We start from the raw sequence: 25,682 nt of genomic DNA on the forward strand, positions 1-25,682 counted from the left end.
CAGGGGATGACAGTTGGGGGGAACCAGGCTTTTAGGGGAGAGCAGTTGGGGGACCCAGGCCTGCAGGGGAGGACAGTTGGGGGGACTCAGGCCCGTTGAGGAGAGTTAGGTGTCGATCAGGCTGGCAGGGGAGTGGTTAGGGGTGATCAGGCTGGCAGGCAGAAGCAGTTAGGGGCAGTCAGACAGGCAGGCGAGCAGTTGGGAGCTAGCAGTCCTGGATTGTGAGAAAGGATGTCTGACTGCCCGTTTAGGCCCTGATCCCCTAGTAATGGGATCTGGCCTTAAAAGGCAGTTGGACATTCCTCGAGGGGTCCCAGATTGGAGAGGGTGAAGGGCTGGGCTGAGGGACAGACACCCCCGTGCACGAATTTCGTGCACTGGGTCCCTAGTTGGGATATAAAATGGGTGTTCAGAAGAAGGGCTCCCCCTGGGAGGTGGGCTCAAAGGTGGTAAATTTGTGTAAGGCATTCGTGAGGCAGGAGAAGAGGAAAGCTGGGTTTTCATCAGGGCCCTGAGTGATTTCAATAAGTTCATCATCATTGACTGCTTTATTGGCAGCCTTTTTGAGTCTGACAGTGAGACAGGCTACATAGCTTGCACCCAGGCTACATAGAACAGAACTGAGAGAGAGGATTGGGACTAGAGGGAGAATTGACCTGCTAGTCCCATCTTGGGTCAGTTTGGAGGATTGCGTTAGCGCCAGCCTGGTTTGCCACCTAGTCCTGTATATGGAGGGCACACCATGGTCCTGAGCTACTAGTCAGATGTGCTCCTTATCCTCTGGGGTTAGAGAGGATGACAGGATGACTTAGATGTCATGCCAGGTCAGGTCATAAGACTGGGTCAGGTACTTAAATTCCTTAGTAAAGGTGGTCGGGTTGGTGGAAAAAGACCTGAGATGCCTCTCAATTTGTGCCAGGTCAGACATGGAAAATGGGATGTGTACCCAGACAATACCCTCAGTTCCTGCTCCTTCTCTCAGGGGTAGAATGGGTGATGGAATAGAAGCAGCTGTTGAGAAAGGCAGTATTAGGGAGGCCTGAGAGCAAATGTTAGGTGGGTAAAGGCTTTATTGGAGCTTGAGTTCTTGGGATTTGGGCTCTCAGGGGCCGGGGGAGAAGGTGGTTGCTAGTTAGGAGGGTCTGGGTTTTGGGAATCTACTCAGGTGAGGGAAGTGATGTGTAAGGAGATGGAGGTCAGTGGTTTGCTGGTTCAAAAGTAGCTTCAGAATCAGAAGTGTTAGGGGTATGATGTTTTATGTGAAGGAGAAAGATTTGATAGGTAGAGCAGAACTGAGAGAGAGGATTGGGACTAAAGGGTGAAAAAAGCCTGGACATAGGGAATTTCTGACCATTTTCCATTGCAGTGACAGCAATTATCTGAATTGTGCAATGCGTTAAAATTAAAAGTGTCGTTTTTAGGCCATTGAGACTTCTCATCTAGTTTATATTGTGGGCAAACAGTGTTACAAAATAAGATGAGGTGGTTGGGCATGTTCTCCCCCGTGAGTGTGCAAAGGGAGTGTGGTGTGGCTCACAAGAGGAAGGATGAGTGATAGACCACAAATCCAAAGGTGATTGTTTAGGGTAGGCACCCCATAGTTAAACCATGAATCATGAGAGGTGATCCTCTGGACTAGGCGCCCCCAATCCATAAGGACCCAAAGCGAAATGGCTGAGGAGTCTTCTGGCCTAGCTCCAGGACTTTTGAGACAAGAGACTTTCAAGAAGTTAGTGAGAGAGAGTGGGCAGAAGACTCCAGATGAGGGAAATTGTGGGTTGTCACTCACCTAGAGAAGATTGGCTGGTGTGGGATGGGGGGTCAGCAATGGAGAAGAAGAGGTTTTGATTCGTTGTCCTCCTTGGCTGGTTCAGGAGGGTCCATAAAGGGAGAGAGGCCTAATCGAGGCAAGCAATCGAGTCATCTGAATAGTATTTGGAGGTAAGTCCAGGTTGAGCTGCCACTGCCTGTTGCTTTCCGAATAGCAAACTTAGGGTGACCGAAGCTGGGGCAATGGCTCCCCATCCCCATAGAGCTCTCCTGCATTTTGGCACCAGATGTTAGGGTCTCCAAAGGAGGAATGTATGAGGCCAAAAAGCATGAAGAATTATGAATTTACTAGATTTCCGATGCATGAAATTCATGCAAAAGTAGGCCTTCCTACCCCTGGCTGCCAGCATTCGGGCTTCCCTCTCAATGGCCGCAGGTAGGCACCCTGCACTCAAGCTTCCCTCACAGACCTGGCTTCGTCCAGAAGGACGTCCGGTCTAATTAGCATATTACACTTTCATTATTATAGATTAGGTCATCTGTATAACCAGAAAGGCTGAACCCCAAAATGGCACCAGCATCCAAAGACAGGGAGTCAGCGGTTTTTAAAGGACTCTAGGCAGGCTTTTTCTGGGTGGAGAATTCTCTGTGCAGGTCTGGATTCTGGGAATCTCCAGAGGGAAGAGAGAATGGTCTTAGCAAGTAGAATGTGGTCTAAGCAAGTGGAATGTCCATTGTGAAGTGGCCAAAAGGTCAGTTCCCAGGGGGGCGGGGTATCAATTCAATTATTTGATCAGACCTAACAATAGATGGTTGTGAAAAAAAGAGGGACATTTTCTGAGGTAGGGTTCTCACTTTTCCTAACATTACTCAGAGGAAGAACAGACTAGAAGACAGAGGACAGCAGTTGCCACCAGGAAGAGTGAGCACTGAGGCTGAGCCCTGAGATAATATAGGCATCTCAAGGTCACCTGGCCTCAGGGCTGGGCAAGGGTATTCAGCAGCCTGAGCCCATAGATCAGCCGTGGGCAAACTACGGCCCGCGGGCCGGATCCGGCCCATTTGAAATGAATAAAACTAAAAAAAAAAAAAAAGACCGTACCCTTTTATGTAATGATGTTTACTTTGAATTTATATTACTTCACACAAACACTCCATCCATGCTTTTGTTCCGGCCCTCCGGTCCAGTTTAAGAACCCATTGTGGCCCTCGAGTCAAAAAGTTTGCCCACCCCTGCCATAGATCCAGGTGCCGGTTGCTAGGCTCTCAACAGACCATTTTCTTTCCACAAATTCCTGCAAATGCATAATCAATTAGGTGTATCGGTTTGTGGAGTTTATTTCAGGGCTTCACACACTGTGGCCTCTGAGAGAGTGGTGTCCTAGGACTGTCTAGCCACTCTTGTAGCCCTTTGACTTGGGAGCTTTGAACAGACACTAAGCCCAGATTCCTAAGGCCACGGCTAGGGGTTCATGGAGTGGACCTTGATTTTGGCAACCAGTGTAATGAGTGGGAGGTCCTCCAGAGCATAGGTTCCAGAATGTGCAAAGGCTTGGAGTGAAGAGTGAGCTAATTCACGAACCGGCAGGTATGATATGTGTGTGTGTGTGTGTGTGTGTGTGTGTGTGTGTGTGTTGATTTTAGATGTAGAAAGGAAGGGAGAGGAAAAGAGATAGAGAAACAGTGACGTGCAAGAAACAAGGATCAGTTGATGCCTACACAACTCCTACTGTGGATCCAGCCCTCAACCGAACATTGACCTCACCAGTGCATGGGTCAATGCTCAACCAACTGAGACACAGCCAAGACTGTAGGTTACTTTAATATAGGAAATCATGGTCAGGTTGGTAAAGGTAGTAGTAGCTCAGAAGGGACAGTGTGAGCCTGAGGACTAGCTTTCCTGTTGGGGCCACTGTTAGTGGGAGGTGGATGTCACAACACAGCAAAGGGACAGAACTTGTCCTGTAGAGTGTCGGGGAGAGATCATTGTTTTGCATTGGCCAAGGCCTTTAAAAGATGAGTGGACCTGAGGTGAATTGGAGGCTGAAGAGTTACTCAAACAAGATGAGACTAGGCCTGGTACATACTAACTTCTCTAAATATTCACCAGGATTTTGATGTGACCTTTGGTGTGGCCTGTATGTGGGAAGTTACAGTCAATCTTGTGGATTAGCTTAGAGGCTTGAGTGTCACTTGTGAGACTCACTGGGCATGGTGCAGAGGGCCATTGGGGTTGGGAATTGAGTGATGGTTAAGTGAGATGTTTGCAAGCATTCTCTGGACAACACATGCTGAGTAATAAGTAAGAGGCCAAAGAGAGGACTGGGAGCTGGGGCTGTGGGAGTGCATGTGTGAGAGAGGTGTGGTAAAGAGTGATGTGCACTTGGAGAGGGAATGTGAATTTATGGCCACAGCACCCTGACATTGACATAAGAGTGAATGACGGCAGAATCCATTTCTGATGGAGTCTGGATGATCCAATGAAGTGACTTTTATAATTGCCGATAAAGAGGGAAGCTTGAGTGCCAAAATCGGCCCCAGGCCGATACACCGATACACCAAATGTCCTTTTGTTTTGGTGCTACATTCTAGGTACAGAGCTTAGGTGCCATTTAACTAGCCATCTGACTTTTGTTGTTGGGGGTAACACACTGGTTGATAGGAATGAGATAGTATACATCAGTGTTACCCAGGCTTCAAAATTTCCACTGGCATGGGTAAGGGAGTAGGGTAAGGGGAAATGGATTATGGAGGTGGTGAACTATAATTTTGGTAAAGAAGTTGATTAGGAAACAATGTGTCTTTGCCACAGCAAATTTGCATTATCTTTGAAGTTGTGCTTCTGGGAATGAAGCTGTGTGAGAGAAGTGTTGTTCAAAGAACTATGTGCAGTAGGTAGTGCAAAGTGATGGCCTCAGCACCTTGGGATTGGAGTCAAGAGAGTGAAGTGTGATGCCATGTATTTGGTATCTTTAAGAAACAATCTGAGGGACTACGAGGGTATTGCCTGACAAGACCAGTATCAAATCACTTACTCTTTCTTTATGGCCAGCATCTCTCTTTAACCTATGATTTTGACACCCACTCTATTGATAAGAGTCAGTGTGGCGTACATGGGAGCCTCCCAAGCTCAGGTGTGCTCTATCTGCTCAGCTGCCTTTATTTTTGTGGGAAGACAAAATATCAGTAGGAATATAAGAAGACAGTGGCTTTTATGGGATCAAGGCCTGGTATTTTCTCTGATGTGTAGTGGAGAGAGCAGATGGGTGTGGAGGGTGGGGAGTATGACAGACTTACAATCATAGGAGTGAATCTGATCATGGGCTGTACTGTCCCCATTTTGACAGGATATGAACTTTGAGGATGTGGCCATTGCCTTTTCTCAGGAGGAATGGGACCTACTTGATGAGTCTCAGAGACTTCTATACTGCGATGCGATGCTGGAAGTTTTTGCACTTGTGACATCTGTGGGTAAGACCTTCACGTTCTCCCAATGTCCTGAGGTGATGACCTCTCTTCCTTTATTCCTCAGCCATAGCTTGCTCTCTCCCAGAGCCAGAATATGGCCTCTACTAATTTCCCACACTGTCCTGTCAAATGTGTGTGGCTGCCAGAGGTGAGCTGGATGGAGAGTCCTGAGTAAAGGACTCCATGAACATCCCTAACACCCATTACCTCAAAAAGTACAAGAAGGCCAAACCAGTTTGGCTCGGTGGATAGAGCGTCGGCCTGTGGACTGGGAGGTCCTGGGTTCGATTCCGGTCAGGGGCATGTGCCTTGGTTGCGGGCGCATCCCCGGTGGGGGGTGTGCAGGAGGCAGCTGGTCGATGTTTCTGGCTCTCTGTTCCTCTCCCTTCCTCTCTGTAAAAAATCAATAAAATATATTTTTAAAAAAAGTACAGGAAGTATCACAGAATCAGGAGTCTTGGAGTGAGCTTAATGGGTCCCAGCTTGCACTTTCTCCTCATGGGAGGTTGACAGTGTCCACATGCATGGCTTCAACTTCTACACTCTTTGTCTAGGTAAAGGTTCTTTGTGTCAACCTGTGCCATGTTATAGTCTTTACTTACATGAACCATGGGCTGTTCTTGTAAGGTCCTCATTCAATTGTTTGTAATATTCTCTTCCCTGAATACTATAGCAAGCTGTGTTGTACTTTCCCAGTGTTGAGTTCTTACCTCTTCATCACCTGTTCCTCTGCACTGCTGCCTCTGCAATATTCTGCAACATTGACTTGCACATGTGTTATCAGGTGCACATACGTACTTAGCAGTCCTCGAAACCAGCTATTCCTTTATTGAATTTTATTTGGAGTAAGACCTAACCAACCCCTTAGACAGCTCGCCCCCATAGCCAGCAGACAAACCATGCTGAACGCTATTAGTTGAAAGATTTGCTGGAGATCCATATTCTAATCCATTTGGTGCTTGCGGTGTTTGCGTCATATTTCTGTTGTTGTCTCCCTGTTTTGTGATCCTCATTACCTCAGAAAGTCAAGAGAGCCTCTTATTAACCCTTCCTGCACATCTCTTATTTTCAGACAATTGCAGTGAACCAATGTGTGATATGTAACACACTTTTGCAATGGGATTTCCCCTTGTCAGCACATTCAACCTTCATTTCCTCACCATTTCTCACTTTTCAGGTTGTTAGCATAAAATGGATGATGAGGAGGCCTATTCTGATCAGAGTGTATCTGTACAAGGAGAATCACAGGTTAGGTCTTCTAGGAGAGCTCCAGCCACTTAGAGACACTTCTGTGTAAGCTGTGTTTCTCTGTGTTAAAAGATATTTTGCATCTGACTGAGTCACATGCAGCATACTTTGAACAGAAAGCCTCCTATAGTGATGCATGTGTTGGAGACTTTTGTTTCAGTGCTAACCCTCACCAGCAACAGAGGTGTGAATGCGGAGAGAAGTCCTGGAAACAAGCTATTTACAGGGTCTCTTTTGTGAGTAGTTACAGCTTTTATGCATCTTTGGTGCCTTCAACCATCAGGGAGGTTGGGGAAGACTGGCAATACAACTCAGAGCTTCTCCAGTACCAGGCCACTCTCAACACTAAAGAATTACACTGTGCCAATGATATTTCACAAAAAAACATTTTTTTAAAGAAATACAATTTTTAAAATTGATTTTGGAGAGGAAGGGAGAGGGAGAGAGATAGAAACATAAATGAAGAGAGGGAATCATTGATTGGCTACCTCCTGCAAGCCCCCCACTGGGGTTCGAGCCCACAACCCAGGCATGTGCCCTTGACTGGAATCGAACCTGGGATTCTTCAGTCTGCAGACTGACCATCTATCCACTGAGCCAAATCAGCTAGGGCTCACAGGAATTTCTTGATGGAAAAAGTCATCACCAGTGGGGTGAATGTGAAAATGCTTCCAGCCACAACCTGAAAGTTGTTCAGTGTCAGGGTGTCTGTTCTGGAGAACTGATTTACGCGTGTAACAAATTTAGTATAGTTTTTAAACGGATCTTTAACCTCATTTGACAGAAGAGAGTTCACACGGGAGAAAAGCTCTATGAGTGTAGAAAATGTGGGATGTCTTTTTGTCGAAGGGCTTACCTCACTAGACATCATATAGTTCACAGTGGAGAAAAGCCGTATGAGTGTACTGAATGTGGGAAGTTCTTCAGAGAAAGAGCTATATTCATTAACAACTACAGAGTTCACACTGGAGAGAAGCTGTATTTGTGTAGAGAATGTGGGATGTTCTTTCATTGAAGGTTTCACCTCACCACCTCAGAGTTCACACTGGAGAGAAGCCCTATGAGTGTATTGAATGTGGGAAGTTTTCAGTATAAGAACTATACTCATTAAACACCACAGAGTTCACACTGGGGAAAAGCCCTATGAATGTACTGATTGTGGAAAGTTCTTCAGTGCAAAAACTAAACTCATTAAACACCAGAGAGTTTATACTGGAGAAAAGCCCTCTGAGTCTACCGATTGTGGGAAGTTCTTCAGTGAAAAAACTAAACTCATTAAACACCATAGAGTTCACACTGGAGAAAAGCCATCAGAGGTCACAGTGGAGAGAAGCCATATGAGTGCAGTGATTGTGGGAAGTCCTTCAGTTATAAGTCTTATCTCAAACAAGACCACTAAGTTCACACTGGAGAAAAGCCATATGAATGTAGACATTGTGGGATGTCCATTCTTCAAAGTGCTCACCTAACTGCACAGCTTAGAGTTCACACTGGAGAGAAGTGTTAAATGTGCATGGAAAGTTTTATTTTTCTCACTTAGAATAACAACACTGAAGGAGACTCTTAAGGACCTATTTTCCTGAATTTTAACCCTTTTTAATGGAACATATACTCTACTAGATTCCTCATAAGTTTCCAGTACAACTGAGGTTTGAAAGAGCTGCATTGCATATGGTAACACGCCCAGATCTACTATCCGATTGATTTGTGGCTGAAGAGATTTCACCTCTACCACCTGGCTCACGTGAAGAGTATGTCATTCCCAACCCCTGTGGACTCAGGGAAAATGTATTTTGTGTTCTCACTTGTGCTTGAGAACATTATGATTACTCCAGCTCTTGATGGGATCTTCATTCCTTTCTCTCTGACGAGGTAATGCACCTGACCCAGGATTCATTAAGGGCACCCATCCTCAGCTAAGAAGTGCTGTCTGTTTCAGGGACATTGTTGTTCTCCCATTATGCTGTAATGAATTGTTCAGGTTCTAATTCACCAATCTTCAAACTGTTTTCTGTCCTTCGTTCCGGTTTATGATCTTCTAATAAAGGTGATTTTTCTTTTGTTCCTTTAATTTTGTGGATATATTCACTTCCAGGAATGATTTTCAAGCACAATTGTGATCTGTCGCAGTGGTTCTCAACCTTCCTAATGCCGCAACCCTTTAATACAGTTTCTCATGTTGTGGTGACCCCCAACCATAAAATTATTTTCGTTGCTACTTCATAACTGTAATTTTGTTATGAATCGTAATGTAAATATCTGATATACAGGATGTATTTTCAGGGGTCGGACCCACAGTTTGATAATCGCTGGAAGGAGAGCATAATGCTAGAAAATCACTCTTTGATTAATATTGGCTTATAGTGTATTGCTGCCCAAGGCCTTGAAAGAGAGATTGCATGACTTTGTGGTTTTAATTTGCAGGTTTGATCCCAGCCCCTATGGGGCAATATGTGAGGCATCTAATTTTTTGTCTTTCTCATATTGATTTCTCTCTCAATCTCTATCTTCCTCTTCCCCTTCCCTTGCACACTCTAAAAATCAATGGAAAAATATCCTCAGATGAGGATTACCAAAAGAACCCAAACATTCACCCTGGTGCCCTGAGATGGGCCCTCTGCCTGCAAAACCCACCTTTCCTCACTCTTTCCTGCCTTTACCTGGGATGTTCCCACTGCAGATGGGCACACTGTGTCCTTCCCAGGGTTTGGCAGAGAGGAGCCCCAGGCAAGACACTGGGAGGGATTTGGCTTCTGTGTTTGCCTGAGAGGTGCTGGCCAGTGTTCTTCAGTCTCTTATCAAGAGGTGTCTCCAGCCTGCTCTTCCACATCCCCTAGGTATCTGGCCTGCTGCAAATGAACCTACTTCTGTATTTGGGAGAAGCCCCTTGCTGCTGTGGGCCCCCAAATCAGTTTACCTTTGGGAATCCTGCCTTAGGCCAGCCCACTCACACCCCTGAGACCCTTTTGAGTTTCTGTTTTTGCATTTGGGGGATTATTTTCCACTTTGATTTTATTAAAAATAAAGCACACTCCTCCCCCACCCCTCACCCAGCCAGTCCTGGAGGTAGCATGGATTCTGCAGGATATGGTGGTATGTATTTTCAATGGTGAGAGCATTCTGCAATGCAAGTGTTCAGGAGAGGCTTGGTCTCAATATAATTCCACATTTGGAAGATGGGTTGTGGTTGGTGTGCCCCCTTCCCTAAGTTTTGCCTGTGCATAAAAGACCCTTGCTCCTGAAATGAGCTGATAGTTCCTGGATTCTGGGGAATAGTGTGCTGCTGGTGTGTGTGTGTTGAGGGGGCAGAGAGACTGGGTGCCTTGGACAGGGTGTTTGAACATGTTTCTGCCAGCTCATTGGCCAGGTTCCTTGAGTGGATGGGCTGAGGGAAGGCTGTAGGAATGAGAACTTAAATCAGGCTAGATGGAGGATCAGCAGCCATGGGAGGGCATAGCTGAGACAAATCAAGACAGAGGCTATGGACACTGTTGAGGTCAACTGTTTCAGACACCCCAAATACAGAGTCCCCTGTTCTTGGGGACTGGCATTCTAGTGGAGGACAGCCCACAAAGAATGGACCTGGATGGCTGTGACAAGTGACAGCAGCTAATGGGGAAGGTGAAAACTGGGTTGGTCAGTGGGGTCTTCCCTGAGGAAGTCTGAGAACATACGGCATGCTCCAGGTGGGGGCCTGCAGGGAGCATGCCCTGTTCATTTGGGAGCTATAGGGAGGTCACTGGCTGGTTTCAATAGCAAAGATCAGAAAGTGGTAAAAAAAAAAAGACAGTCAAATAGGCAGAAGTGTCATGCAACTCAACCCAGTGCCAGACTGGAAAAAAAACTAAATTGAAGAATATCCTCCTTGAATTAACAAATTAGATGCAGCTGAGGAGGCATTGTACAGCAAGGAAGGTCAGAGGATACTGGGAGAATGGCAAGAACTGGTAAGTGGGCTTGAGAGGGACAGCCAGCCAGTGAATCAAGAGGGTGAGGAGAAGGCATCATTACACCAAAGACGCGGACAGGCATAACATCAAACTGTGAAAATAAAAAGCCATAAGGTGGCTGGCTGCCAGGGAATCTGGACGCAAAACCACAGCAGCAAAAGCCTGCTCCAGGAAAGGCGGCTGGAACAGTGCGGTGCTGGGGGGAGACAAACCCGCAGTTTCCTTGTTGTTTTTCCTTGTCTTTGCTTTTATTCTCTAAACCCAGAACACAGGACTTTTCAATTGCAAACACTCAACTGAGGTTTTGGAGCAGGAAGAGAGGCATAGACTTGAGGTGCCTGAGGAGAGGCTGAGGAGGGAAGCAGGGCAGGGAGACATGGCCAGGAGTATTGGGACATTCTTAAGGTTCCAAACCTGAATGGCCATTTCTCCCCAGAAGAGCTAGCCCCTCCCAGTAGTCTCAAGGCAAGTAACACAGCCTGCTACACCCTGCCTGCATTTTTAGCTTTACAGAGCAAACAAAGGCAATGGCCAACCTCCCAGGTCTGAAGAGTTCTAAAGAGTCCTCAGTGACTTGATTGGAAGAGGGGCCAGTCTGCCTGCTATTCTGGGAACCAGACTGATAAAAACTCCAGGAACCCCATTGGTTTTAATACAAGGATCTCTGACCAACCAAGGCCAGAGTAATATTTTGGGACACTCATAGAGAAGTAGCTCTGGGTCTGGAAAAACAACATACATCTTATTCCCTGAAATCAAAAAGCACCAACCCCACCTAAAACCCTATCAGAAACAAATGATTGAGTGATAAGACTGACAGCTGGCAGACAGGCAAAGAGGGCAGATTGGCCCTGCTTGCTTGCAGCCAAGGCCTGTGGAGACAGACACAAGCAGAGGACCTGTGGATTGCTTTGAGCTTCAAGCAGGGAGCTAAAAGCCAAAAGACAGTGACTGACAGTGGCCAGTACCTCAGTGCCTAACAGGAAGCCCAGAATTATTAGAACAGAAGAGTGGGGCCCTAAATCAGCAGTCATTGGGCGTTAAAACTCAAATGAAGTGAACGAACGACATTTCACTTTTTTATTTTTGCATTTTTATTTTTTTTATTTTTTATCTTTTTGCACCTTTTTCTTCCTTGTTTTTTTTTCTTCCATTTTTCTTCTCCTTTACCCGTTTTAGTTTTTCTATGTCCTTTCTTTGTCCTGCTTTTTAAGAGTGGATCTTTTAATGATGTGTTATTCTAGTCTCTGTTTATTCATATATCTAATTTCCTCTTCCTGCTCCTACTCCATTTCCCCTTTTCTTTTTCTTCATTACACTTTTTTTCTTTCTTCTCTTGCTATTTCTTCCCCTAATCTTTTAAAACTTATTTCACTTCCTAAATTTAGGCCTATCTGCTCTGTCCTCTGATTTCCTTTTCAGAAAAATATATTTCATTTTTAAAATTTTTCTGCTTCTCTTCTCATTTATTTTCTCCATCCGCTATTCTTTACAGTGGTCTTTACCCTATTTATCCAGTTCCTTAACGTTTATTTCTCTAATTGTGCTCTGCATCTTACAGATTCTGCCAGCTTAATTTTTTCCCCCTGGGTATTTCTTGTTATGCCCTTTGGTTTATTTGATTACTTGTCTTTCTTTCTTTCTTCCTTCCTTCTTTCTTTCTTTCTTTCTTTCTTTCTTTCTTTCTTTCTTTCTTTCTTTCTTTCTTCTTTCTTTCCTTCTTTCTCTCTCTCCTCTCTTATCATTCTTGCTCTCTTTTCTCTTTGCTAATTCTCTCTTCTCTGGTGGTCACTTTTATTGGGATTATAGGTGTCTCATGTACATTCATGTTCTGTTCCTTCTGTTTTGTTTCTTGTCCTGTTGTATTCTGTGTGGATGGCTCTGTGCCTCCACAGCAGTTGGCACAATGAGGTAGGGAGCATGCCACCTAATCAGATACCCTGAGCGAAGACTCCCTTTTCAAAATGGACAATAACATTGAAGACCCAATTACATCAGAAGAACCTAAATGTTTCAAGTAGTTGCCTTCCTAGAATATCCAGCCCTGGTGACCTGAGAGAGTGCACCACTGGATCCTACAAAACATATACTACATAAGACCAATTCAAAAAATCTGTGGCATACCAGTTTGATCTAATACATAGAATTAGTTATGAAGGAACAGCAAAAATGGGGATAAAAGCAACAACCCCCAAATTAAAGAATAAGGGAAGCACCAGAAAAGGAGCTAAATTAAGTGGAGTCAAGCAATTTGTCAGAGAATGAATTCACAGTAATGGTAATAAGGATCCTCAAATGTCTGAATTAGAAATTAAATAACATTTGTAAGAATCCAGAGGAAATGAAGAATGACATAGATACAGTAAGGAACAAAAGGTAGGTTTCAATGGTAAATTGGAAGAAGCTGAGGACCCAATCAGCAAGTCAGAAGGCAAGGTAGAAAGAAAAACAACAACATGCAAGTAGTGCAACAACTAGAAAAAATAAATAAATCAGGAGGAGAGTCTAAGGAAACTCAGGACAACACAAAATGAAAAATAACAAACAGCGAATCCACATGATAGGATTGCCAGAAGAAGAAGAAGCTGAGCAAGGAATAGAAAACCGGTTAGAAAAAATAATGAAAGAAAATTTCTCTAACTTTCAGTGGAAAACAAGTCACACAAACCCAAGAAACACAGAGTGTCCCAAAGAAGATGAACTCAAAAAAGACTGCCACCAAGACAAATCATACTTAAATTGGGAAACATCAACAAAAAAGTAAGAATCTTAAAGGCTGCCATAGAGAGACAGTTACGTAAAAGGGATCTCCCATTAGACGATCAACTGATTTCTCAACAGACACACATAAGGCCTGAATGGAATGCAATAAAGTATACAAAGTGATGCAAAGCAAGAAACTGAATCCAAGAATACTCTATACAGCAAGGCTATTGTTAAAAATTGAAGGTGAAATCAGATTCACAGACAAACAAAAAAAGCCTAATACAGTTTATTACCATCAAGCCAGCAATGCAAGCAATGCTAAAAACACTGCTGTAGAAAGAAATAGAAAGGGAAGAAGGAACACAGGCAAAAAGAATAAAAGCTGCAACAAACAAATACCTGTCAATAATAACCTTAAAAATACACGCATTAAATTCTCTAAACAAAAGACACTGGTTAGCTGAATGGATAAGGAAACATGACACATATATGCTGTCTACAAGTGACCTACCTCAGAACAAAGGACTCACACAGATTGAAAGTTAAGGGATAGAAAAAAATATTTTTGGAGAAAAACCAAGATGGCGGCATAGGTAAACACCGGAAATTGCTGCCTCCCACAACAAATTCAAAAATACAACTAAAAGACAAAACGGACATCATCCAGAACTACAGGAAGGCTGGCTGAGTGGAAATTCTACAACTAGAAGGAAAGAGAAAAGCACACTGAGACTCAGAGGAGCTGTGGAAGTGCAGAGGTATGGAGGCGCAAGTGGCAAGAGCTGGCAACTGAGGATGTGACTCTTTTTGAATTGGGAGGGAGTCACAAGACCCCGACTGCTCTGAACTCCAGTTCCGGGTGAGTCTCTGGGGACCCAGACTCATACGGGGAGAAACTGGACTATCTGGCAGTGGGCAGAACTCAGAACTCGAGGGCAGCTTTCTCTCAAAGGTGCTTGCAGCGATTACCTGGACACTGAGACGTGGGGCCCCTTAGGGCAGGGCTGAGGATCAGCCATAGCTGCTTGCTCCGCCCTGTTGATTCCCTGAGACCCCGCCCAACCCAAGCTGCAGCAGAGGCTTTTGCATATGAATGCCCTGGCCCTTTGCAATCTGAAAATTACCTAACAAACTGCAGCTGGGCCAGACAGATGCAGAACTTCCAAAAGAAGGCCCAAGGCCCCATAGCAGCTTTCATTGCTTCACAGCTGGGCCTCATTTGGGCACCTCCAAACCCCAAACAAGGAAGAGGAATCTGCAGATCTCTTCGTAGCTCCTGCAGGGTAGCCTCAGGCAGAGGCTAAATTAGCACCTCCTTAGATCCAAGAGCCAGTGTACCCAGTGGTCAGAGTGGGACCATCCAATTACAACTTCTCAGATCCATAAGAGACACACTCAGGGGTCAGACTCAGTGAGCAACAAAGCCACACTGAAGCAAGTCTTGCCCCATAAGAGTGTCTTCAGCACAGAAGTTCTCCCACCGTAGACACAGCTGACTCTCACAGCCAATTGGCCTGGTGGTCAATTCCTCCCAGTGATACCTACAACAATCAAGGCTTAACTACAACAAGACTGTGCCAAAGCCCACAAAGGGGTGCACCAAGAGTGTCCACCTCAGGTAATTGGGGAGGCTGAGCCACTGGGCCCTATAGGACACCTAGCACAGAGAGCCACTCTACCAACACAGGGAAGCATTAAAAAAAATACGAAGACAAAGAAACAGGTCACAAATGACAGAAATGGAGGAAAGCAAACTACTGGATATAGAGTTCAAAACCACACTTTTAAGGTTTTTCAAGAACTTTCTAGAAACTGCCGATAAATTCAGTAAGACCCTCAAAAAGACTGGTGAGATCGCTGATAAATGTAGTGAGACCCTCAAGAAATCTAGTGAGACCCTCGAGGTTATGAAAAAGGACCAACTAGAAATTAAGCATACACTGACTGAAATAAAGGATATTATGCAGAGTTCCAACAGCAGACTAGAGGATCGCAAGAATCAAGTCAAAGATTTGAAATACGAAGAAGCAAAAAACACCCAACTGGATAAGCAAAATGAAAACAGAATCCAAAAATATAAAGATAGTGTAAGGAGCCTCTGGGACAGCTTCAAGGGTACCAACATCCAAATTATAGGGGTGCCAGAATAAGAGAGAGAGCAAGATATTGCAAACCTATTTGAAGAAATAATGACAGAAAACTCCCCTACCTGGTGAAAGAAATAGACTTCCAAGTCCAGGAAGTGCAGAGAACCCCAAACAAAAGGAATCCAAAGAGGACCACACCAAGACACATCATAATTAAAATGCCAAGAGCAAAAAACAAAGAGAGAATCCTAAACGCAGCAAGAGAAAGACAGTTACCTACAAGGGAGTACCCATACGACTGTCAGCTCATTTCTCAACAGAAACTTTGCAGGCCGGAAGGGAGTGGCAAGAAATATTCAAAGTGATGAATACCAAGAACCTACAACCAAGATTACTTTATCCAGCAAAGCTAGCCTTCAGAATTGAAAGTCAGATAAAGAGCTTCACAGATAAGGAAAAGCTAAAGGAGTTCATCACCACCAAACCAGTATTATATGAAATGCTGAAAGGTATCCTTTAAGAAGAGGAAGAAGAAGAAAAAGATAAAGATAAACATTATGATCAGCAAATACACATCTATCAACAACTGAATCTAAAAATCAAGTGAATAATCTGATGAACAGAATAAACTGGTGATTATAATAGAATTAGGGGCATAGAAAGGGAGTGGACTTACTATTCTTGGGGGGGAAAGGGGTTTGGGGGATGGGGGAAGAGACTGGACAAAAATCGTGCACCTATGGATGGGGGGGGAGGGTGAGGGCGGATGGGGGGGTGGGAACTGGCTGGAGGGGAGCTATGGGGGGGAAAATATAGGAACAATTGTAATCTGAACAATAAATATTTAATTAAAAACAATATTTTTCAGGGAAATAGAAATGAAAGAAAAAAAACTGGGGTAGCAATACTTATATCTGACATAATAGACCTCAAAGTGGAGGCCATAACAAGAGCTAAAGAAGGCCATATCATGACCAAGTGGGATTCTAGCGATGCAAAGCTGGTACAATATTTGAAAATCAATAAATATATTACAGCTCAAATAGATTGCATGACAAAAACCTCATGATCATATCAATAGATGCAGAAAAGGCATTAGACAAAAATCCAACACCCAATTTTGATAAAAGAAAAACTCTCAGCAAAATGGGACTAGAGGGAACATACCTCAATATAATGAAGGCCATATATGACAAACCTACAGCCATCGTCATACTCAGTGTGCAAAAAGTAAAACCATTTCCCCTAAGGATAGGAGCAAGACAGAATATCTGCTTTCACCACTCTTGTTCAACATAGTTCTGGAAGTCCTGGCCATAGCAATCAAATAAGAAGGAATAAAAGGCATCCGAATTGGAAAGGAAGAAGTAAAACTTTCATTTGCAGAAGACATGATACTGTACATAAAAAAACTCTTAAGACTCAATGAAAAATCTAGACTTAATAAGTAAATTCATAAATGTAGCAGAATACAAAATTAGCACACAGAAATCCATGGCATTTTTGTACACCAAAAGTGAACTCTCAGAAAGAGGAAGTTAAAAAACAATCTCATTTACCATTGCAACAACAAAAAAAATCAAGATACTTAGGAATAAACCCAACTAAAGAGGTAAAAGACCTGTGCTCTGAAAACTAGAGGACATTGAAAATAGAGATAGAGGAAGATATAAACAAGTGGAAAAATATACTGTATTCATGGATTTGTAGAATCAACATCATCAAAATGTCCCTATTTCCCCAAGCAATCTACAGAATCAATGCCATTCCTATTAAAATACCAAAGATATATTTCACAGACCTAGAACAAAAACTCTAAAAATTTACATTGAACCAAAAAAAGCTGCATAAATCTCAAGAGAGAAGAACAAAGTTCGAGGAATCACAATATCAGTTATCAAGGTATACTACAAAGCCATTGTAATCAAAACAACCTGGTAGTAGCACGGGAACACACATATAGTTCAGTGGAACAAAATAGAGAACCAAGCCACTATGCTCAGTATTTGACAAGGGAGGCAAGAGCATACAATGGAGTCAAGATGGTCTCTTCAATAAATGCTGTTAGGGAAATTGGACAGGTACATGTAAAAAAAAGAAAGTAGACCACCAACTTCATACCATACACAATAATAAACTCAAAATGATTAAAAGACTTAAATGTAAGACATGAAACCATAAAAGTCCTAGAAGAAATCATAGGCTCCAAAATCTCAGACATCTCTCATAGCAATATGTTTACCAATATATCTCTTAGGACAATGGAAACTAAGTGGAAAATAAATGGGACTACATGAAAATAAAACGCTTCTGCACAACAGAAGAAACCATCAGCACAACAAGAGTGCACATTACACGGTAGAACATGTTTGTCAATGATACATCTGAAAAGAGGTTAATCTCCAAAATATATAGGGAACTCATACAAGTTAACAAAAGGAACACAAACAATCCAATTAAAAAATGGGCATATGACCTAAATAGACACTTCTCCAAATGGATATACAGAAAGCCAAGAGATATATGAAAAAAATGGTGAAAGTCACTAGTCATGAGTGAGATGCAAATCAAAATGACAGTGAGGTATCATCTCACACCTGTCAGAATGGCTACCATCAACAAGGGAAAGTTCTATATGTATCGCACATGCATGAGTCAATATTTATTTTTAAATTGCCAGTGTGCGTCATATGTACCAGCTGGTTGGACGGACAGTCAGTCACTTAGCCTTTTATATATAGAGAGCAAATGACGAGTGTTGTCAAGGAAGTGGAGAAAATGGAACTCTGGTGCACTGCTGGTGGGAATGCAGACTGGTGTAGCCACTGTGGAAAACAGTAGGGAGTTTCCTCAAAAAACAAAAAATGGAACTCCTATTTGACCCAGTAATCCCACTTATAGGAATATATCCCAAGAAATCAGAAACACAATCAGGAAGAATATAAATAGCACAATTTACAATAGCTAAGATTTGGACACAGCCCAATTGCCTATCAGCAGATGAGTGGGTTAAAAAGCAGTGGTACATCTACCCAATGGAATATGCTGCTGTAAAAAAGAAAGAACTCTTACCATTGGCAACAGCATGGATGGATCTGGAGAGCATTATGCTAACCAATATAAGCCAGTCAGAGAAAGATAAGTATCACACGATCTCACTCATATGTGAACTCTAATGAACAACATAAACTGATGAACAAAAATAGACCCAGAGACATAGAAGCATCGAACAGACTATTAAACCTCAGAGGGAATGAGGGGTTGGGGGGGGGGAGGGAAGAGATCAATCAATGAACTCATAGGTATATATTCATAACCCATGGACACAGACAACAGGGTGGTGAGGCCTCGTTGGGGGGTGGGGTGGCAGGAGCAGGCTGGAATAGGTTAATGGGGGAAAGGAGGACCTATGTTATACTTTCAACAATAAAGATTTAAAAATTAAAGAGGTTTGTATTAAGAATGTCATTTCAAAAATTAAGAACTTAACACATTAAAACTTTTAGGGCACTCTGGGTGTGGTGTGGGGATGGGAAGGGGAGCAGAGTCTGGGGGGATGCCTTTGAACTTGAGGGGTTAGAGGTAGTAAAGGTGATCTTCCTATTTAAGAAAAAGAAATTTCAACAGGTGATTTCATAACTAGTGGCCCAGTGCACATATTCATACACATTTAAATAATATTAACTAGAAGAAAGATTCGATTACTGTGAAAAATTACATGTCAAAATAGTATATATAATAGTATATATAATAGTATATATAATAGAGTATTATAACATTAAAACACACATGCAGTTGGTGCCAGCGAGAACTTTATATGTATTGTGCATGCAAGAGTCAACATTTATTTCTAAATTGCTAGTGCACGTCATACGTACCTGCTGGTTGGTCCATCGGTCGGATGGCTGTATGGTCAGTCACTTAGCCTTATAAATTATATGTAGATAGTACCGCAAGTCTAGAGTTTAATATACAATGAATAGACGTAATTAAACTACCAAAAAAATTTTTTTAAGTATTGTCCCTTGCCCAGTCAGCACTGCTCAGTGGTTGAGCATCGACCTATGAACCAGGAGGTCACGGTTTGATTCCTGGTCAGGACTCATGCCTGGGTTGCGAGCTTGATCCCCAGTGTGGGGTGTGAAGGAAGCAGCCGATGCATGATTCTCTCTCATTATTTATGTTTCTATCTCTCCCTTCCTCTCTGAAATCAATAAATATATATATTTTATAAAAAGAATTGTCCTAAATAACATTTGGATCAAAGAGAAAATGGAAACAGCAATGATAAGTTTATTGCTAAATCTAGAGGCCCGGTACATGATATCCGTGTATGAGTAGGGTCCCTAGGCCTGGCTGGCGATCAGGGCCTATCGAGGCTTTTCTTCCCCTAGCTGCCAGCAGCTGGCCCTGTCCCCACTGCTGCCACTGCTAGATCGTTTGCCTCTCAGAGTGAGGCCTCACCCACCATATCACCACCAGCCGGGTGGCCTGGGCCTCCCTATGTGGCCGCTGGCTGGGTGGCCTGGGCCTCCCTCTTTGGGGCACCGCAACTCATGGCCCAGCAGAGGGAGGCTCTGCTCACCCGCCGCAGTGCTGCTGGCCGTGTAGCCTGGGCCTCCCTCTTTGGGGCAATTGATCACAGAGCCCCCCCATCGATTGTCCTGCAGAGGGTGGCCTGGGCCTCCCTCTGTGGGGCAATGGCAGGGCCCCCGACCAATCACATCACACCTGCCTAGGCTGGCCTGGCGCCAGTGGGTGTCATAGTGTGATTGTCGGGCAGGTGGTCCAGGTGGTCATTCTGCTGTTTGGTCATTAGGTTGATTTTCATATTATGCTTTTATTATTATAGATATTTATAATTATTACTAAAAAACTTTATCATAAATCCTTCATTTTAGTTACATGTATTTATTATATCTTAACAACTTCGAGATTTTAAAGTCAATTATTACCTAAAACATTTTCTTGACCAATTTTGTAAGAGTGATAACTCAATGTGAAACTACTACTTTATATTTCTCTATAAGAACAGGAGTGCCCCCACTTCCCTGCTAGAGAGTATTTCTGCAGATCTGTTCTTCCCAGTGTTTGGGGGGAAAACAGAACATTGGGAACTAGTTATAGTTATGGGAAATATTAATTATGCTCTTAACCATGATTGCACTTTCTGTTCCAAGAAAGGACATATCAACCTGGCTGGGAGTCATATGCCCCCGGGACCTGGGAGTCACCCTTGGAATGCGGTCCATTCTCATTCAAGAACTGCCTATTATCATGGAAGCATTAACCTTGTTGCCCAACCCAGCCTGCATAGCTTACTTCCTTATGTAATTTTTGTCCCTATATTCATAAACCGGGGAAGAGCAAACTAAAGTCCCTAAAAGATAGAAAGCCAACATTACATTACAGACACACAGACAGAAATCTCACTAGCTAAGAGTTTCTGGTGGCTAACATTCTGAGAGGGAGAGCAGGAAGAGTCCCCAAGATAAAAAATTCTTGGCAGCTGCTGGGACTTTCCTGCAGTCTCTGTCATGTATTCAGCCTCACCACACATAACTGGGTTTCCCCAAAGTGGGACTTGCCCCATCTTTAAACAAATTAATCAAACAACAGAGACACAAAACATCAACAAACACTCATACAGGTGCGCACAATACACTAAAAGTTTACACCACAGAATCACCTGCATTAAGAACCATTAAAGCAGAACAATGTCTTCTGTCCCTGGTTCAGGAACTGCCCCTCCCTAGAATCTCAGCATTCTCTCCAGTGCTCTATTTTGGGGGAATGTATTCCCTAGGCCTAGAATTTCTGTTTCCCATCCTCCGCAGGCCCTTTGTGACTGTGTACTCAGCCCCCCATGTTGGAGGTTTCTTGTTCTCCCCAAGATCTGTTTTGTCCCTCTCTGGCTACTTCCCTTGCAGGAGAACAGAATCACAGATCAGAATTCCACACTCGCTTTATATCCAAGACACATCCCAGTCATGTATATCCGACCTCCAAGGATACCCAATCACCAAAGTAGTACTCAGTCCAATTTCCCACCTTGGTTTATGCATGAGGTTACCTGATTGCCACGGGTCTTGCTTGAGGCCTTCATGCATTGCTGGTGGACTCTCAATCCCGAGCTCATAGTCAGCCCAGGGGTAATGGCTATCCCTTCTCACCGATGCCGCCACAACTTGGCAGCGGGGTGCACCTCCTCGGCAAAGGGATCCAATTTCCCCCTTTAACAACAAACAGTATTCAGTACACGCCCCCAAATTGTAAGAAATAAGGCAAGCCCCAAAATTCAGGGGTCCTGGTAGACACAAAGCATACTGGGAACCAAGCTGCCTATTTCACCCCTAAAATATCTATTTCAGTCCCTCCTCTGACTAGGAAATCCCAAATGCCGTAGGAGACAGGGCACTCCAGTCTGTCTAGCTGATTCCTGCTGGCAAAGGGGTCGTAGTTTGGGGGCGGCAGTCAGAGTCCCATCAGAAATGGGTGCTCTAAGGGTCCACGGAAGATGGATGTAGCTGTCTCCATTTGCAGTTCCATGTGGAGGACCATTCATAGCTTTAGGGCTTCTAAATGGGAGGATATGAAACATAAACAGGCAATGGTTAAAGATGAGTAATAATAATATTTTTTTATAAAAACAGTATAAACCAAGGTCTGACAAGGGGAGCTAGCCAGTAGGGATGGCATTATATCTTTAATTGGTGCCCAGACTTCTGGGGCAAGAGGCTATGAGGCCTTCCTTTTAGCTGAGCTGCTTGCAGCAAGAAGTGATATTCATGGCACAGACTTTGCCCTGCTCAATTGAGGGCTTCTCTGTGAATAAAAATCTGTAGAGGCTTGAGAAGTGGTTCTGGTCTTGTTCATGGTAGTGGTAGCATAAGGTGTCTTATAGACTAAGATTTAGCACATTTTACTCTGAAAGGGATGTGGGAGATGTATGTCCAATTTGAGATTATCTGACCCTGAATTGGGCTGCTTATAATATATTCAGGAGTTAGGGATTTGGGGAGCCAGTATGGGTGAGAAAGTTGCTACACCAGAGATACAGAAAAAGCGCTCTAAGTAGGAGCACCTTATGGTGTTTCTGGGTCCCAGCAAGGGCAGAGAAGTCTTCTTCCAAGTATCAGCCCAGGGTTCAGGTGACACTTATAAAAAGACAGAATAAGAATTATTAAAAAGATAAAAACACTGATTATCTAGAAATACCAGAGTGTGTTATTTATCTGGCACTCATTAACTCTTCAGGACCCCTTCAAAAGAGAAGCTCCAGGTACTGTATAGCAGTCGTCACCAACCTTTCGGACATCACGGACCGCTGGTGGTCCACAGACCACCGGTTGGCGACCGCTGCTCTAGAGGCTCACACAAATAGGAATTCGGTGATTCAGTTGATGGTAATGCAGCTTCATCCTTCTCCTGTATTCACATTCAAGGCTTACTCAAAACAGATGAATCTAGGAGTCGATGCTGCTGACCTGTTGGGAGACTTAAAGCTGGTGCCTGTGAAAGGACTTTTTGAGCTGTTTAAAGGCCTGCCCAGATAAATGAGGGCTATTCCCAAAAATCCTGGGCCAGCACTGTCCATGTTAGCTGACTGCTTTGATTATTGGGATCTTCAAAGGCCAAAAGGGACTGTGAGTTAGGAGACAGGGGTATACAGAAAAAGTCATCCTTGAGATCTAGTACTATAAACCACTTTGTGTCCTCTGTGAAGCATAAGGATTAGGGACAATTGAATGCATAGGAATCACTGCCTTATTTACTAGTTATAAGTCCTGAACTAGTCCTCCTCTGTTAGGCTCTTATACCCATAAGATGGGGGTATTGTAACGCGTATTGTTATATTGTAAATCAGCGAGCCGACAGGAGACGCCTTAATAAGTCAAATTAATTTGGAGTCTTTTATTATGCTAGCGGGCTGAGAGCAGAATATCTCTGTCAAATTCTGGGTCCCACATGGAGGAAGTCTTTCCTATTTATACTTTTTCCAGTTCTTTGCCTTCCAAATTTGGAATGAGACTTCCGGACCTTCTGAGAAAGAAGTCCTGTGTGCTGGGAAGGGGCCGTGAGACCATATCCCAAGGCCTGGCCTGACGCCAGCACTGACAGCTCTGTCTGGGGCATAGTTTCTGGCCTTTGTGGAATGGGAGTAGTCTTATTTTCCCTATTATTTAAGCAAGCAAATGTTTACAGAATCCAAAATAGCAGGGTTAAAATTTCAAACAGTAGTTTTTACACGAGATGGAGGTTACTATTCTTCAGTATAACAACGTTTCAATAAACCTTGGGCTTCTGAAATAGATGGCCTGTTAGACTATTGAGTCCTTCTTGAGCCCCAGGGTTGAGAAAATACAGTCTCTGTTGTGGATATGAGGCTTTCTGCAGGGTCAGGAAGGCATGTGAAAGGAACAATTTACAATGGCTGAGAAAAATATATCTTTATTGGCTTCCCAGACATGCCTGTAATGGCTACAGCCTCTGAGGATGATTTACCAGGGTTTGGGAGGAGTACAGAGAAGGTGGCTGAAGCATCGGGGAGGAAGTTAATTTCCTTGCCCCCCACTATCAGGCTAACCCGGGGCCCCTGGGTGGAGGTGGCAGTCTGAGGAGCCAGGTTGGGAGACCCCGGGCCCCGTCAGTCCTGTTGGGCCAGCTGGGTCACTAGCCCTGCTCCAAGGGACCTCTATCTCCTGAGACAGTCCAACTTCCAGTGATTTCCTTGATAGGAAAGGTAGGGCTTCAGGGGTCTACCATACCCCTTGGGGCAGCTCCAGTGTATAAGTCCAACCTGTCTACAGTCGTAGCAGATGACCAGAACTGACCATTCACCTCCGGGCTCTGACTGGGGCTCCTACCCCCGAAGCACGGCACAAAGAGCCTTGGTTTTGGCCTGGCTTCTCCTTTGCTGTGTTGTGACACCTTTTTTCCCCCTTCTGGTCTCCATTATGGAACACAGAAGTGGCACCTTGCACGAGATTCTTTAAAGTGCTCTTGGGACTAATAGCCAATTCTTGTAACCTGATGTCTGGGACAGCCTGGGTGATAAATTTGTCCTTTAAAATTAGTTGTCCCAATTCTGAATCTGGGGTAATGTTGGTGTGCTTAACCAAAGCCTCACTGAAACTTCCAAAAAGGCCAAGGGGTTTTCGTTAGTCCCTTGATTAGCCGTGGTTAATTTAGAGTAATTAACAAGCTTTGTTTTAGTATGTCTGAGGCCTTCAATAATACAGAACTGGCAGTGTTTTCTTTTCCACCTCTCAGTTTCAGGACCTTACTTTTCAATAGCTGAGAGGGTCAGGTTTAGTATGAGCATGATGTCTCTATATGGGAGGTCAAATGCTTGAATGAGGTTTTGGGAGACCTCAATATATTTGTCATGGTCTTCTGAGAATTTTACTAAATTATTTTTAATTTGTCCTATGTCTCAGGGTAAGAAGGGGATCTGGGTTAAAGTATGACTAGACCCTTCATCTATCTTGGGGCAAATTAAGGTTGGCTCAGCTCTGGGCAGGGATGCAGCCTCTGCCTTTTCCCTCAGTGGACTTTGGGTTGTTATTGCCAGAAGCAAAGGACTAAGTTTGCTGTTTCCCGCCTGCCTCTAGCTTGTCCTTAGAGTAAAGAAAGTCTGGACAGCCCTAGCCAGTTTGGCTCAGTGGATAAAGCGTCAGCTTGCGGACTGAAGGGTCCCGGGTTCGATTTCGGTCAAGGGCATGTACCTTGGTTGCGGGCACATCCCCAGTGGTGGGTGTGCAGGAAGCAGCTGATCGATGTTTCTAACTCTCTATCCCTCTCCCTTCCTCTCTGTAAAAAATCAATAAAATATATTTTAAAAAAAAAAGAAAGTCTGGACATATGGGACTTTTAACTATTTCCCATTTTTCTATTGAAAAGATTGAAACTTCCCTCTGGGGCTAGCTTTTACTATTATTCTCTGGTTGATATTGAGTCTAAACCTGAGGGCAGAGAGAAATCAGGGGCTATTTCTTTAAGGTCTGTGAGTCAAACTTATCCCAGTTTTTGAGGATCCATTCTAGGGGGCTGTCTTTATGCAGTGTGGATAACACGCTTCCTCGGGTGCAGGGGCTCTCAGGTCCTGCAGCCCAGGTTGCAGCGTTCAGAAGAGTGAGTCCCTCATGGGTGACACCGGGTGTGATGGGGAAAGAAGGCAATGGGTTGACTGAGCAGGGAGGATTCTGGGAACTAGGCTGTTTTGTGCCTAAAGGCAACAAAGAAGATGTTGCAAAGGTTTGTGTTTGGAGTTATACTTTCAGTCTCAGGACACTGGGGCCATCAATGGTTGTGAACAAAAGAGGGAAATTGTCTGAGATAGGGTTCTCATCTTTTCCAAAAACTGTTCAGAGGAAGAACAGATAAGTAGGAAGAGGACAGCAGTTAAAGGACAGGAAGAAGTACTATAAATGATAAGGTAACTGGAAAGTGT

At 43.9% G+C, this 25,682-nt stretch overlaps 1 protein-coding gene across 1 annotated transcript in view; it reads left to right on the top strand.

Moving 5' to 3' along the window:
- LOC111823553 (zinc finger protein 501-like) overlaps positions 1-25,682 on the top strand; it is a 51,910-nt gene that overhangs the window by 18,803 nt on the left and 7,425 nt on the right. The window contains exon 2 of the mRNA XM_023745496.1: positions 5,118-5,241. Coding sequence (XP_023601264.1) covers positions 5,121-5,241 — 121 coding nt within the window. The 5' untranslated portion in view covers positions 5,118-5,120. The remainder of the gene's footprint in view (positions 1-5,117; positions 5,242-25,682) is intronic.

Source organism: Myotis lucifugus, unplaced genomic scaffold, assembly GCF_000147115.1.
Source record: "Myotis lucifugus unplaced genomic scaffold, Myoluc2.0 scaffold_550, whole genome shotgun sequence".
In the NCBI taxonomy this organism is placed as follows: domain Eukaryota; kingdom Metazoa; phylum Chordata; class Mammalia; order Chiroptera; family Vespertilionidae; genus Myotis; species Myotis lucifugus.